Genomic DNA, 15,498 nt, shown 5'->3' on the forward strand with positions numbered 1-15,498 from the left:
CAAAATATTTTAGGATATTGCTAATTCATTCTTTCATTACAAAAAAGGCAACTGTCTACAACAGAATCATAGAATCATACAATTGTTAGGGTTGGAAAGGACCTTAAGATCATCAAGTTCCAACCCCCCTGCCACGGGCAGGGACACCTCACACTAAACCATGGCATCCAAGGCTCTGTCCAACTGGCCTTGAATGGAGGGATGGAGCATTCACAGCTTCCTTGGGCAACCCATTCCAGTGCCTCACCACCCTTATGATAAAGAACTTCTTCCTCATATCCAATCTAAATTTCCCCTGTTTAAGTTTTAACCTGTTACCCCTTCTCCTGTCACTGCAATCCCTAATGAAGAGTCTCTCCCCAGCATCCTTATAGCCCCCCTTCAGATACCAGAAGGCTGCTATGAGGTCTCCACGCAGCCTTCTCTTCTCCAGGCTGAACAGCCCCAACTTTCTCAGCCTGTCCACAAAAAGAAAAAAACAAACAAAAAACACCCCCAACAACAACAACAACAAAAAAAAGGAAAATAGAAAAAAAAGAAAAAATTGAAAAAATAAAAAATAGAAAAAAAATAGACAAGCTGAAAGTCACCAGTTCCATGATTGACGACAGATACAGCAAACAGATGTCAGAAAAGAAAACCAACTGTGTTTTCTCTACAGCTGGCTTCACAGCAAAGCTGTACAGAGGAGGCAAAGCCACAGGAGCTGAGACCCGTCTGAAAATACTTACAACATTTTGCTCACATGTCACAGGATGACTGAAACCAAGCAGAGCAGGGCTGCACAATTAGAGGCAATGGAAATTTGGCTGCAAATATAGCCCTTTAGTCAAAAATACTCAAGCTCCAGCCTGTGTGTCCTTGAGTTATCAGCCAGGGGCTTCCCTACTTCTTTACCAGAGCAATTTATGGTTTGTCTTACTTTACTACTGATTACTCATATCTTTGAAAGGAAGGTTAATTCCTTTGCTTTTAATGGAGTAGCTGTGCTGTTAGTTCAATACAGCTTTGCATACATGATTAGGCTTCTCCTCCCTCCACCCTCTGCACTGTGCAGGGATGTCCCTGCACTCGGTTCTTCACAGGCTATATAGCACTGCAGCAGAACAACTAATTTGTTCTACCGCTCTCACTGCTGCTTGCGCCTACTACAGAACAAATACAGGAATCCTGATGATGAGTTTGAGTGCAGAAAAACTGTCTGTCTGTCCTGGGTTACAGTCAGAACTAACAACTGACATCAAATTGTTGGCTTTGTGAGATGGAAGCTCATCACCTGAGCAAAACGTTCCATGGCATTTGCAGCCTAATGCCACCCTCACCAGCAATAGCAGTGACAGAGATATAAGCACATGCAGTTGATCAAAAACTGATGATATTTTTGCTTGGACATAAACATTGCTCCTACACTGAGATGTGATAAAGAGAGGCAATTACACCAGGGCTAAGTAGGAGCTGCTGCACTGTATAAAGCATTCTGCTGTACCAAAGACTGCTTATGACCAATATGAACAACTTAATGAGCTGTTAATGAAGCACGCATTCGGCTTTTACTTGCAGCATGAAAACATTGCAAATCATTTTAGGGAGCTTCTGGATCATCAATGGAGAATTAAAGATGTCAAATAAACCCATCAAATCTATGTCTCAATCTGGCCACTGCTTTCCACTGCATTCTCTTAAAATTCATTTTCCTGTATGGTAGAATAACTTGCTTTGACAGCAGTATGACTCTAACTTAGACCTCGCTTCCTTCTGCCTTGACATTACATTTCAGTCTCCAGAGAGCTGCAGGGATGCCTTTTTGACACATTGACATTAAGGACACTTCTTCCACAGACTCACACTGGCACAGTTACTTTCTGCCTTACCATTGTAAGAGCAGCTACTGAGCTAAGCTGCCAAATTTGGAAGTTTAATTATGAAACCTTTGTGCTTATCTGTAAACAGATTAAGAATGTAAAAGTAGCCTTAAAAGAAAAAAAGCCAGTTTGAATAGGAAAGGGAGCAAGGTTTATACAGAGAATTCATATCCAGAATTCCCCAGCATTGCAGTAATACCAGTATCACACAAGGAATGACTAATGCTCTAATGTAGGCACATTTTAGTTAGTTTTTAGTTATTTTTTCCTCTCCTGTCACAGCCCTGTGGGATTAGATAATGCAGCTGAGTGCTATCTATACTGCTATTACAACCAGTGGAGCTGCATTGATGGGAACAACAAATCCAAACTGGATTTGCTGCAGACAAGCCCCAGGTGGAAACCAGCTATAGAGGGAGTCTGGAGGAGTTTAAAATCCACCAAGAAATACTGATGAGATGTACCCGGTGGCTGAGAAATGGAATGCTATTGGCATACAGGTGTAATGGTTTCCATTAATGCAAGAGAAACTGAAAAAGTTTCTTCCCCAGTCCAAACAGGAAATGCCTCACCATTTCTTTTTCTTCTTCACCTTCCTGTGCTTTCCCTTTCCTCTTTGTCTGACTTTACTCTCTCTTTTAGCACACTAAAGAGAGGTGAAGAACATGGCTGGGATCTTTAACTCTGAGCTCAGATGAGAAGTTCTTCCTTAGGAAGATAGACACTGGGGACAGCATGAAAACCCAGTGTCACACCTGGAGCAAGGCACTCCCAGAACAGCTGCTTAAAGATCATTCATAACTGAGCATGATGTTTGAACAGCTCTCCAGACTGAGGGGAGGGGAAAAAGAGACCAATGTTTTAAACACCCTGCTATCCTACAAAAGTAGCCTTTTGGTGATGCTCAGAAGTGTCAACAATTAGAAGGCAAATACCTGAACATTTCGAAGGCTTGGTGCTTTTAAAATGCCAAGGAAGGTCAACCCCCTTTGTTTAAAGTTTGAGGAAGTAAAAGCACAAAGTTATTTATAATACTACTTTCCAATAGCTTTCCTCCATCCCCTTTTGTTTATCAAGGGAACACACTGTCCCTAGGCTGACAGGTTTTAGACTATGTGAAATGTGAAATTTCACTAATGTAAAATGGCCATGATAATCCTTCTTCTTCCCTCCTCCAGTGGCATCTGGGATGGAAATGCCCACCCAGTTCTCCCAGCTGTGCCAGCAGCAATGTGCTCCCTATCTGCATACACAGTCGGCCACTGAGAGACATGGCCCATGTGTCCCAAACAGATAGGAGAAAACAGCCAAGGGGGCCACAGCACACTGATTGAAGCTGCCAGCTCTAATGCACTGAAATGTTGTCATTCCTCTTGTAGGCTGCTAACAGGGAAGCACAGGGGACTTCTTTGCACAGCATCTTCTCAGCTACATTCAGGGCAGGGAAGGAGATAAAGCTTCTGTGCTATACAAGAAAAGGAGGTAGTGCTGAGGGACTCCCTAGAGTAACCTATGATGGAGAGGTGACACCAATTAGGGTATTCTGGATGAACACACGAAGAGAGTGAGGCCTGCAGATAGAGATGAAAATGCTGAAGGACAAAGAAGCCTTGTTCTGACAGCCTTCTCTGGCATTAGCATGATAGACAAAGGAACGTAGACCAAGCACAGATAATCAGGTAAGAAGGGACAAGAGCTCTTTGCTAGAAGCAGTTTATAAAGGGGAGCCAGGTGCATGGAGTTAAGTCTTTGCTTCCTTACTCTTTCCTCCTTAGGAGGAAAACCTAAATCACTATCTTTGGCCTTGGAGCTTTCCAGATGGTTTTTATTTCTTGCCTGTAAAATGCTGGAGATGGTCAGGCAGCTCTGAGTGTGTCCCCTGATGCTACTGGCAGAGCAGAGCTTCCCTACATGTGTCAGCTATGGTGAGCAAAATTAAGTCTGTAAGCTCCAGGAACACGTGTGGAGCTGCAGGCAGAAGGGCAGAGAATAACTGCAGGTAATGGTGGGACATTTGCTTTGGTGTCTGCTAGCTTTGTACCAAGAGGTAGACTCAGGTTTCCTAAGACAGTAAGAAAAGAGAGGTAAGAAGCAGCTGACCACCTGTCCCACTCTTGTTCCTTTCCAAGCTACAATTTCACTCAGAAGAAAGCAAGACAGCCAGGAAACCTTTTCTGAAAGATAATGGTACAACCAAGGCGGCATTTCAACACCTGACTTCTAAGAAGGGGATCTGTCTCCCAGCTCTTCTTATTGCTTGTCTTTCCCACTGCTCTATCAGCATTCAGAGGTCATTATTAAAAAGAACAATAACTACAAAAAACCACCCTCATCATTTCTTGTGAATTCTGAAGGTCACCAATGTCACCATCAGTTATAATGACACAAGTCACTCCCCTCTTCACACAAATGGATTTACAACCAGTTTAAAGGCTAGTGTCTGTGGGTGCACTTCACCCCTTCTGCTACTTCCTCTCCATGCACACACACTCTCCTCTGGCAGCTGGAAGAAATTATGAATTCCATTATTTTTCATCCAAGCCAGCTTTGAGTATATGGGAGAAGCACTGGAGGCTGCAGGCTCGTTAGCAGAGGATTTGTATTGCTACCTTCCATTTTATTCACCTTCCCAGATTAGGTGAAGCATGCCTGCCCCAACCTGTTTAATTAAAATGCAGGTGGTGGACTCTCCTCAACTCCAGAGCCCACCACACAATCAGACAGTGACAGCAACCTGGTAGAATAAGGCTCTTGATATAGTGGCGGCTCTAACAGAGTCTTAATTTCAGTTGAGCAGAACAGAACCGCTGGTAGCAGCTGCATTTAGGGCTGGGATGAATATCAGTACCCAGCCTCTTGCTGAACACTCACTGCCTTTTCCAATCAAAGCCGGCATCCCTGACAGCTGAACTGTTAAATGAATTAACAAGGCGAGGAGGGGGTTTGCCAGTGGGGCTGTGACTCCCTTCCTAATTTCTGCAAGTGGTGGCTTTCAATTTTTCTGTCATTTGTCAGGAGATGCACACGGGTCTCTAATGAGCAGGGCAGAGCTGCAGCCAGCTCTAGAAAGGCAGAATTACAGGAATATTCTAGTCTGTGGAGGAGAGAGATCCAGATGCTTGAGGCAGGTGGGGGAAGGAACTGGCTGTGTTCTGACTGAGCAAGCAGCGCATCCTTCCTGGCTGTGCTAAGCACAAGGACTCCCAGCCCACTCTCCTGACATGACGAAGAATTGCTCTCCATGCCAGTGAGTTTTGCAAACATTCAGGCAGAACTCAATTTTGAGCCTTTGATCTTATGGGTTACTGTAAAAAGAAAAAGGTTTTGCTCCAAACCACATCTCCAAAACCCAAGCCACTTGCATCCAGCTCCCTTATTCACCAGGCAAGTCAGGGCACAGAGGTGTGTTTCAGGTCTGGCCTGTTGCACACTAGCAGGTTGTTCTCTCTCTGAATTTCCCCCTGCCCATCAGTCAGAGGCAAGTGAGACCTGAGCACTTGGGCTGCCTGGGGAGGCTGTTGGCTAGTGCTCAATGGCACTCCAGGACTTAAGAGAACCTTCCCACTGGGTGTTTTTTATTTGATTGGCCAATCTGCCAGAAGGTTGGTTTTAATGTTTTTTGTTCTAAATTTGTCAGAAGGTTCCATTACTGGAGCTTTTATTGTAAAAATCCACATACAAGAATAGGAAAATCTTCCAATCTAACAGAGGAGAGGACAACAAAGAAGCAAGGAATTAGACACACTTCCTTCTGCATCATTCATCTGTCTACACCAGACACAGAAGCTGAACAGCCCATCAACCCTCTGTATTATTCCCAGGTGCCCCACAGTGTATGAAACACTCATCAGAACTGCACAGTATTGGGTATTTGACTGAGCTGGCTGGCCTAAACCCAGTGCATTTTCCCAAAGGCAAGTGCTGTATATTCTTTTTTACAACTGGGAGAGGAATATTCTTGCACCTACCGGAATTACTGGAACATATATGGAGGAAGGAAGCACTGTTTAACAATACTGAGATCCATGCTATATGGGGCTTTCAGCCTGGAGACTGATTCCCTTCAGTCATTTTGTGTTCAGTGCTATGCCTGTGTTGTCAGCACTTGTTTATTGGGCACGTTTTCTCTATTTTTAACATGGATGCTCCAGTTGCTGAAGCTAAGCAGACCCATTTTTTCCAGCTTACTGCCTTTACCATGGGTAAGAACATAAAGCAAACAATAACAACAAAAAACTTGTATTTCCACAGCACACTTAAACTCAAAGGTGTCACAAATCAATTTGAAACTTAAATTGCAATACCAGCTCCAATCACTTTACTCACAGTATAAATCACAGCCAGTTCTGGAGGTGGAAGAGGCAGTTCTATAACAAAGTGTAATAGCTTCACACAACAAGAGTGAAAATTGGCAGGAAGATCCTACATTCATCATTTCTACCACATGAACCTGGATTGTCCCTAACCAGAGGTAAATGCAGGATCTCTAAAAAACCCATCAGAGTCATGCTAAAACTTCAGATACACCAGTCCTGCCTGTGAAACAAAGTCTCCTGGATGTATCAGTTTCTTCCCAAGTTTGGCTCTTTCCACTGCCTTGTTCTCTATCTGAGTTATGATAAGGAAGACCTGGACAGTGGGATTAAAAGACACGATGTATCAGCATTTCCTTGTTTTCCCAGCTGACTTTCTGTGCTGTGTACATGTGTGTAAATGCATGTGCTGGCTCCATTTGCAGCAGTGAGATACTGAGCTCTGAAACAAAAAATGTATTTTGAAGCCAACTACAGTTGGCTCCACTTGGGGCTTTCTTCACTGCAGTTGCACAAGTTAAGAGCAGCAGCAAACTAGAAAAAGATGTAAATATTGCCAGCTGTCTGCAGAACCATGCTGCTCTGATTAATTTATGATGTTTTCAGAGGCAGATAGTGAATGTTTCACCATATTTCAAATGAAAAGGTTAAGTAGAGTTTAAAAAATATACAGTAGGGCTTAAAAAAGATGTGCTTTGCTTAGTTTTCAGCAATAGAATATTGAATGAATAAGAATAAAATGAATTATTGCTGGGATTGATAGCTTCTACATCCTAGCCTTGAGACAGAAGAAGTGTAATCAGATCCCTTCAAGGCAGCAGAGTGAGCAACAGGAGGGTGCGTGTTGGCTATTCTTGTTCTAAGCTTCAAAAGATACTGCTGCAGAAATTGATACCATAACTAACAACTGTTTCAGCAACAGCCTCTTTCCAGCTGGGGTCACCACAAATACAGCACTGCTGCTGTGGCTGTGAAGAAGACATCAGCTATTCCAGTCCTACACTTCTCTGGGTAGCGTTACCCAGAACAGACTCAGCTGCAGGTTATTTGGGCTCTGCAAAATCACGGGTCTCACAAGGCATTCAAAGAATGTGTCTGGTTGACTGTCCAGCCTTTCAATGGAGGGATTTTAGCATGATGGACAAGTTACATTTCATAAATACAGCCTGGGTTCATGCAGTAGACCCGTAATAAACAAATGCATGACCCTCAGCTTTTATAGCTGCATCCAGCCTCTACAAAGTCTGCATGTTCTTGAGTGTAATCATCATCTATGCCTCAAAGGTAACAGTAAACTAGAGATAGTGTCTTCTTCACTTCAACAGCATAAAAATATAGCAAGGTGTGGCACAAGCACGCAGGCTGTATGTTTCCACACAGGCAATGTCTCTACACAGAGAGTTATAAAACAAAAGAAGCAGCTTTCCAAGCCTCCCTTGTTTTGTAGTTTTGTTTCTTTTCCCTTGTGGCTTCCCTGTGCTCCACTTTTCACTGCTTTAACTTGAGTCAGTTTTCCCCTCAAGCTAATTTGGTATGAACAGTCATCCTCCTGCAACTCCAAACAGATTTTCTCTTCTTTCTTTCAAATGCCTTTTCTTTCCTTGTTTGTGTAGACCCCACTAGCTTTTATATGGCAAGGAACTGTCAGTGACAACCTATTCCTGGAGAGGACACTAAAAGAAACTGTTAGTGATCATGACTGGGAATTTTCACCATCCCTTTTCTGGGACAAATACTGAATATTCTCTGGAGAATATGAAAACATTCTGGTAACTTAAAAAAAAAAAAGAAAAGAAACTGATTTTCCTTTACCTACCTGCTTCACCCACAAAGACTTCCACTGGTGCGCTGGTAGGGCTCTCACCGATTATATTATATGCTGTCATTAATACTTCGTATCTCTTGTATTTCTTCAACTCTGCAAAAGAGAAATATTACATTATTCTATTACATATTATAGGATATTATTTATATTATCTAGACTCCATCATCTCTTTATCACCAGACTTTCCTCTTGTGAAACTTGGCATTAGAACAGAACAATGATGCAACATCTACTTCCTTCCTTCCTTAACTCACCCATCACTGCAGGATTTGCCTAATTATGAAAGATCTTTGCAATGAAATGGCAGGATTTTCCAGTGTTTCCTCACAGTGTTACTTCAGTAGGAGGAATCATTCCTGATGAGTAACTAGCTAGAAGAATATTGCCAGGTCATTTTCAATGACACAAAAAGGCAGGACTTTGCTTTGAATGAGCTTTACAGGCTCATTTTGATCTCGTGGTAGAAAAGTGGCTTCAAGCCTTTGCCTAACCCCAGGGACTTCGATCTAAGGAATCGTTTAGCAACTGCACAGCTCAAGAATATCACAGCTGAAGCAGGCTGCAGAAGATCTGCAGTGGGGAATCAGGAGTCCCATTTGAAGTATTGCATGAGTATCTGTTCTTCAAAGTGACCACAGCCTGAACATCAATCACAAAGAGAAAGGAAAATTTGGAGTCTGGACTCAATTTGGCAACCAATTTCTTTGCCGACATACAGAAACTACTCTGACAGATGAGGTAGGAGAGTGAGAGCAGTGTGAACAGATCTAGAGAACCCAATTGTGTGAGGGTAATTAACAGATGCAAACAAGGGTGAAGGAGAAATCATGTCAACATCAGCAGGGGAGGCAGTGCCTGAGCAGTTTCAGGCTTTGCTTTTTCAGGATGAAAGAATCAATCTAACAAATATTTATCAGCCACAGTATTTAGCAGTGAAATTAAGAGTAAGGGAGTGATCAATAATATAAATTGCCCTATATAGATGAGCACTGAATTAAGACACACATGGCCAGGGGTCCAAGTTTCTCCCTTTGCCAATAATATCCGCTGCTATTTATGAATCAGATAGTACTTTTAACTCTGTGGCTGACAGTATGCCATCAGTTTGGCAAGGTTCAATAAGCCTAATCATACAGGTTCATCAAATTCAGTTTCATGGAAGTGTTTACAACTGTTGTGCTCCTGTATGTGACTCATAGTCCAGCATCATTCCTCAGTTTCAGGCACACTACAAATGATATCCGATGCATGTGATACCATTAAACTCAGATGGACTGCAAAACATGGAGCAAGCAAATCAGCAGTAACAATACTAAGTTTGTAAACAAACAAATAAACAAACTCCAGTAATATATATAAGATACAGTACTGGGTAGCTTGTACAGGGAAACTTTAATTGCTACCATGAAAAGTCAGAAGGGACATGTTAGTGTTAACGGATGTGGATGAAAATGGAACACATGAGAGTTCATGCATGCAAGTTTCAGTGGGGATAGGGCTTCATTTTTTTTTTTAGCTCATCACAATCTGTGACTCAAAAGCCTTGGGCAAAACCTATCTAGTGAACCATCATCATCACAAAGCAACTTGCCTTTTAACTCTGTCGAATGCTATTTTATTCATTTCCGATTGAAAACACCTCTGGAGATGCACATAAACTCATTGGGCTCACTCTAAACTGGCCTCCTACTCCACAGAATGCCTGTGCATCACAATGCTTGAATCACAGGACTAATGATGTGATGCAGCTAAACTCAGATGGACTGCAAAATATGTAGCAAGCGAATCAAAATTCATTTAGCATCAGCAATACTGGGTTGTTACAGTCAATAATGTTTTACCTTCCCAGTAGCTACATTTTTACAACAGCTACCTACTTGCATCATCAGTGCCTCTTGATGTAGGGAATGCTAAGGCTTAAAGAAAAAGAAGCTCGAAGAAGCAGAATCATTAATCTGTGTTGATTTCTATTAGATCCACTGAGGACAACCATAGGAGTTTGCCTGTAGTGTATTTTGAACCATTACAAAGAGTCTCATCTAAAGGCAATATGCACTTACGTGTTAATTCATACGTCGTTAATGCAGAGCTGCTGTTCACTGTCTTGAAGCTGCTTTGGGCTATTCAGGGTAAGCAAAGCAGAAAGCTTGTTACAGTGCAAGGAAATAGTTATTGCAAATGATGTACAGCAGACAGAGGCAAATGATGCAGCACACACATACACAGTTTGAGCTTTAGGACTATACCTTGAAGGGCAATAAAATCACATCACTCTCTCATAACACATCAAAAGCATGTCACTCACACAGGGCTGCTTCATTTCCTCCCCAAACAGAGAATCTCACAAATATACAACACAGAAATGTTCTGACACCTATATTAAATACAACAAATGTGTAAAAAGGAAACAATTTGCAGGGGGGAAATTCTCAGCATTGTATTATCTCCTCATTTCTCAACACACAACTTTCAAAACCTTAAGAGCTGCAGGGTAAAGACCTGGAACACGGGCCACAAAAAGCCAACACCTACAATAGAACAGGACCCGTTTCTTTAAATGTGTGTTAGATTCCCCACAGTTTCACTTACAGAATTCAGTATTCTTGCTGTGAGTGAATTGTAATAATATGCTAAGCTGTGCAAAACTGCAGGTCAGTGAGGAAGAGAGGTGTTAAGGTGAGGATTGTCATATTATGAGGAGAAAGAGGGAAATTCCTCTTAAAATACATTCTTTTCCACCCCTTTCTCTCTCTTGACTTCCTGGAGAAGTACAGCACATTTTTTTCCTACTCTACAGCTATTATGAACATAGCTACAGGGCCAGCCAAGAAGAGGAAAGACAGGAAACGAGTAGGTTTCACAGGCTCCCTGGTCTGTGAGACTAGAGAGCACCCAAAATCATTATTTCATGATTATATACATAGTCAGCTTTTGTCTGGAAAAACCCTTTATGAATACTTACACCTGAAGGAGCCTTATATCTCTACTCTCTCCTGGTTAAAACCGTGTGCAGTCTGAGAAGCCTCATTCAGCACTGACTGCATAAGTGAGGTTAGAGTTAGGTGCTTACATTATATTTAAAGCATCCAATTTTTCCATACCCCATACAAACTACTCTCCCCTTTTGTAGAAACCAATTTTATGAACTCAGGGAAACATGGAAGAGGATTTAAGATATTAGAATAGTCTCACTCAACCCTATTCTGCTGCTCTTGGAGTATCATCTTATTCTGAATATTCCACATCAAGCAGGACAAAAGCTGACCCCTCTGTGAGCATGTCTGATTCCTAGACTGTATGTATCTGTCAGGCTACTGAGTGCTCACATCTTTGCCTCAAATCATCTTATTCTGCCTATTCTTCCCTCTGATTTCCTTTCTAGGTTTTGTCTAAAAATCCTTTTCATTTTTCTAGCATTCCTCTGCACCTTCCTTCCATGTGAGCCAAAAAATCCCAGTGACCAACATGGCAAACAAACATGCACCTTAAAATTCTTGCTCATTTTTGCTATTTAGTTCCAAAGTTGGGACAAGCACTTTGAGGCTGTAAAAAGTCTGTTTAACATTTCTCCTCATCTGTTTTCTGATACTACAAGACCAAACTGTCAATTATAAAAACTACTAAAAAATAACAAGAAAGAAAAAGGTTCCCAGCTGAGGAAAATGGACTCTCTCTTTCGACTGATGGCAGTACAAAGTATACCAGGGTAATCATGAAATGAAGGTAGCAGAAAGCAGGAAATCGGAGGCTATATGGGTGACAGAACATCAGCTTGAGCATGCTGGCATAGATTTGTATGTACCATTACAAGTGATGCTGATCAGACAGAAGTTACAACCATTTTCCAGCATCTTCAGCCTGAGTTTGTAAAAGCTAGATTATCCCAAGCAGTCTTAGACACAACTGTGTGTTCCTTCCGTGGGGTAAGAGATCATACAGTGCTTGGCATAATGACAGATTACTATTCTGGGATATTACAAGGTCCAAAACACAGACTTACGTGTGAGCTCTGCTCTTAAAGCTGAAGGGCTCTGGATGGTTTTGGTTTCTGTTCCAGATCCAGTGTCATAATCCAGCTCCCGATAGTAGATCCGGTATCCCAAGAGCAAGCCATTTAGACTCTCAACTTTGGGTGGCTGAAAAACATTCACATAAGAACAGGCTTGTTAAGATGAGCATTGCAACAAACATCCATCATAACAGGCAGTAGCTGACACTGGTCCTGTTGCAAAGGGACACAGTGCTCTCTGGTGAAAACAGACATGAATAATATACAGGGAATATATAGCATCAAAGGTTCTGTGATTTGAAAAACACAAGTCAAAGGCAACTTTGATGATTTCACTCAGCTGTGACAGTTACAAAAGGCTCTTTATTTAAGACTGACACCTGATGCACTACACTAAGAGTTAAGCTCCTTTCCTTCTAGGTGCACAGAAACTTGTGTGTGACAAAGAACATAAATAAGCATGCCCCTGAAAGTGCATAGTGCTGGCCACCAACAGTGGAACAGCAAAACAACATTTCACTTCTTCTGAGACAAAAATAAAGAAATTATTTTGTCAAAGACAGCATTTCTATAGTGGTTATTTTCCTTGGGGACTGTTCATACAACATTCTTCATTTGGCATGATTTTACTGAAAATACGTGAGAAAATAACAAAGAATTGGTGTATTCCAGCTATGATTAGGAAGATGAAAATACATCTAGTAGCCTCAGACAGGTATTTAGAGAAGGGTCACAGTATAATGGACTCTGGTGTGTTGCATAGGTCCAATCCCATAGGCAAACCCAGATCTTCCCTGGTAACAGCTTGGAGCAGTACAGGATGTATGACCACAGAGCTGACCCAGATATGAGGGTTTTTTCCTTCTGCAACATACTGGAAGATGCTCAAAGACATAGTACCTCAGCAAGGATTATCAGCAGCCCCTCACATCTTCCTTCAGATAGAGATACACAGACAGAACTCTGAAAAGGAGATTTTTGTCTGAATGGCTTGCTTAAATAGAGACAAGCAGGGGGATTCTTTATGTTTGGTGAAAAAAATTACTTTCGTAAGTCTAATACAGGCTAAGAACTGCAGAGAAGAAAAGATGCCCTGAGCCATTTATCTTCTAAAGATTCTTGTACTGAAATTTAGGAGGTTGAAAGTATAAATGAAAAGGATTTTAACGATGATCTCACCTTTAATCCAGAAAGATCCCTAGCAATCTTGAGAACTCTACTAAAGAAAACCAGCCCAATGTGGAACTAACCGCTGATGTGAAACGCTGTCACAATACAAGGTAATACCACATGTAATTTTAATGAAGAAAGGAAGACTAGGAAAGGGGGAAGATATTTGGTAATAACCTAGTATTCTGCTTCCAGAATGACAAGATTTTTCCATTACTTCATTACGATGGCAAGAGGACAGCACAGGCAGTCCTGTCTCAGGGCAGAGGCTTTGCTTTGGCTGAAGGAATTAAGTAGAAAGATTGCAGTATATGGAAACCAAAAGGGAAAAATATGTGAAGCAGTGTGTAAAAAAGCTACACAGCTACCAGGAAAAGGAGGAAAAATACTCCTGCAAGAAGCAGCCTTCTTTGGCAGTTGTTCTGACCAGAGCCTGCTGAAAGCAGCCCAGTAGTCTTAAGATCCTGCTGTACTTGCTCTGCATGGTTGGAGAACCTCATTCATCATCATTTTATGCTCATTATTGTGCTCTATCCTTTGGAGAAACTCTGACCACCTTTCAATATTATTTATCATCTGCCTTACAGAATGACCTAGGAATGAAGATTGTGAGAGACCTGAGGAATCATCAGGACTGGGCCTTCAAGACTGCAGAAAGTCACCTTAAAGTCCATTTGACAATCAGAAATTCCACCAAAAAACATGGCGATTTTTCTGCTTCCCAGTATTCCTACTGGAAAGCTGTTCCAGGCCTCACTACCTGGGTGGTTAGAAACCTTCATTTAATTTCCAATCTAAATAATTCATAGCTAGTCGATAACCATTTGTTACTGTGCTAACATTGCCTTTTGGGTTATATTGTTCTTCTCCCTAAGGGGTGTTTACACCTGTGATGTATTTTGAAAAGGGCAATCATATTCCCTCTCAGGCTCCATTGTACAAGGCAAATAAATCAGCCTCTTGTACAACAGCCTTTCCTAGTCTCAGATTAAGCCTCCTTGTCCAAGAGACTAAGCAAATAGACCAAAGAAAGCGACAGCCTTCTCCAGGGCTGCCTGATGACATGATCGCTCATGGACCAGCTGAAATGTTCTCCCCTGCAAGGTGGAGAAGATGAGATCTGGTTTACTGGAAATTACTCATGTATCTATCATGATCCTTTTTTTCTTTTCCATTCTTCTAACTTTCTTCTTTGGTTTTCTGTATTATACTGAAGTTTCTTTAGCTCTGATGATGCCATAGCAGAGAAGGGCTCCACAACCCAGTAACATCCTTGCCTCCCTCTATCCTGGCAGGAAGAAGTCACAACACAAAGCATGAGATGCCTTTTTCAGACAGGCTAGAGGGAAGCACTATCCTACCAAGATACAGCGTGACTGCATCACCACAAGGAGAAGAGAGGCTGCAAGAAAACAAAGCCTATCCAGCATGGAAATAAACTTCACACAATAAAAAACACAGTGACTATTCCATGGATTTGTATTTCAGGTAATTGTTACCTAGAAGAAAGGTGCTCTTGGAAAGATCCAAATTATTTAAGTATTTTAATTATTAACATATTTAATAATAATAATAATAATAAAAAAAGGTTGAGGTGGAGTATCCCACAGAATCCTAAAAGGAAAAAGCTGCTGAAGCCGAGAAAGAGATTGTTACTCCCTCCTCTGCCATATAACTACCTAATAGATAAAGCTTAATCCCTCATTGTGGTACAACACTGATTTGTTGATTGCAAGCATTGTTTTCTTACGCTTTCATGTGATTCTCCAGTTTTTCCTTCCTCTAAATTTAGGACAGGAAAGCTTAGAAAATAAATGGCTTGAAAAATGCCTTTCTCCTTGCCATGGAAATGATAATTCCTTCCTGAAAAGGGTACTCTGCTAAAAGGTCAGGTCTTCCCCTTCTTAGCTGTCTTTCATGGACAAAACTCTTCTTTTGACGTAATGGATTATTTAGGGGTCTGCAGGAAGGCCTGAGGGATCTGCTGAAATAGGTAAAATGATTATGAGTGGCAGCCTGTAATATTGTACAGAAGTAAGAGAAACATTTTCGTGCTGTTTAAAACAAAAAAAAAAGAAAGAAAAAAAAGACTAAGATGGAAGTTTGAATAATTGTTATCTCTAAGGTAGAAGCAGAACTACATGATCCTGATGTTAACCATAACATCCTCCAGAACATCTGAACTAACCTTGCATTATTGATACCACAGATTTCAATGGAAATTACATACTTCGACTTGAAATTTAAAAATCATGGAGTGATTGGACCCAGCAGCTGAAAGCCCAGATAGTGCATCTCCAGTTTGTTTGGTGAATTATT

At 41.4% G+C, this 15,498-nt stretch overlaps 1 protein-coding gene across 1 annotated transcript in view; it reads right to left on the bottom strand.

The window, feature by feature from the left end:
- SDK1 (sidekick cell adhesion molecule 1) overlaps positions 1-15,498 on the bottom strand; it is a 411,616-nt gene that overhangs the window by 40,497 nt on the left and 355,621 nt on the right. Inside the window, exons 33-35 of the mRNA XM_005145297.4 lie at positions 12,001-12,136; positions 10,061-10,120; positions 7,992-8,093 (exon numbers count right to left, since the gene is read on the bottom strand). Coding sequence (XP_005145354.3) covers positions 7,992-8,093; positions 10,061-10,120; positions 12,001-12,136 — 298 coding nt within the window. The remainder of the gene's footprint in view (positions 1-7,991; positions 8,094-10,060; positions 10,121-12,000; positions 12,137-15,498) is intronic.

This window comes from Melopsittacus undulatus, chromosome 8, assembly GCF_012275295.1.
Source record: "Melopsittacus undulatus isolate bMelUnd1 chromosome 8, bMelUnd1.mat.Z, whole genome shotgun sequence".
NCBI lineage: Eukaryota > Metazoa > Chordata > Aves > Psittaciformes > Psittaculidae > Melopsittacus > Melopsittacus undulatus.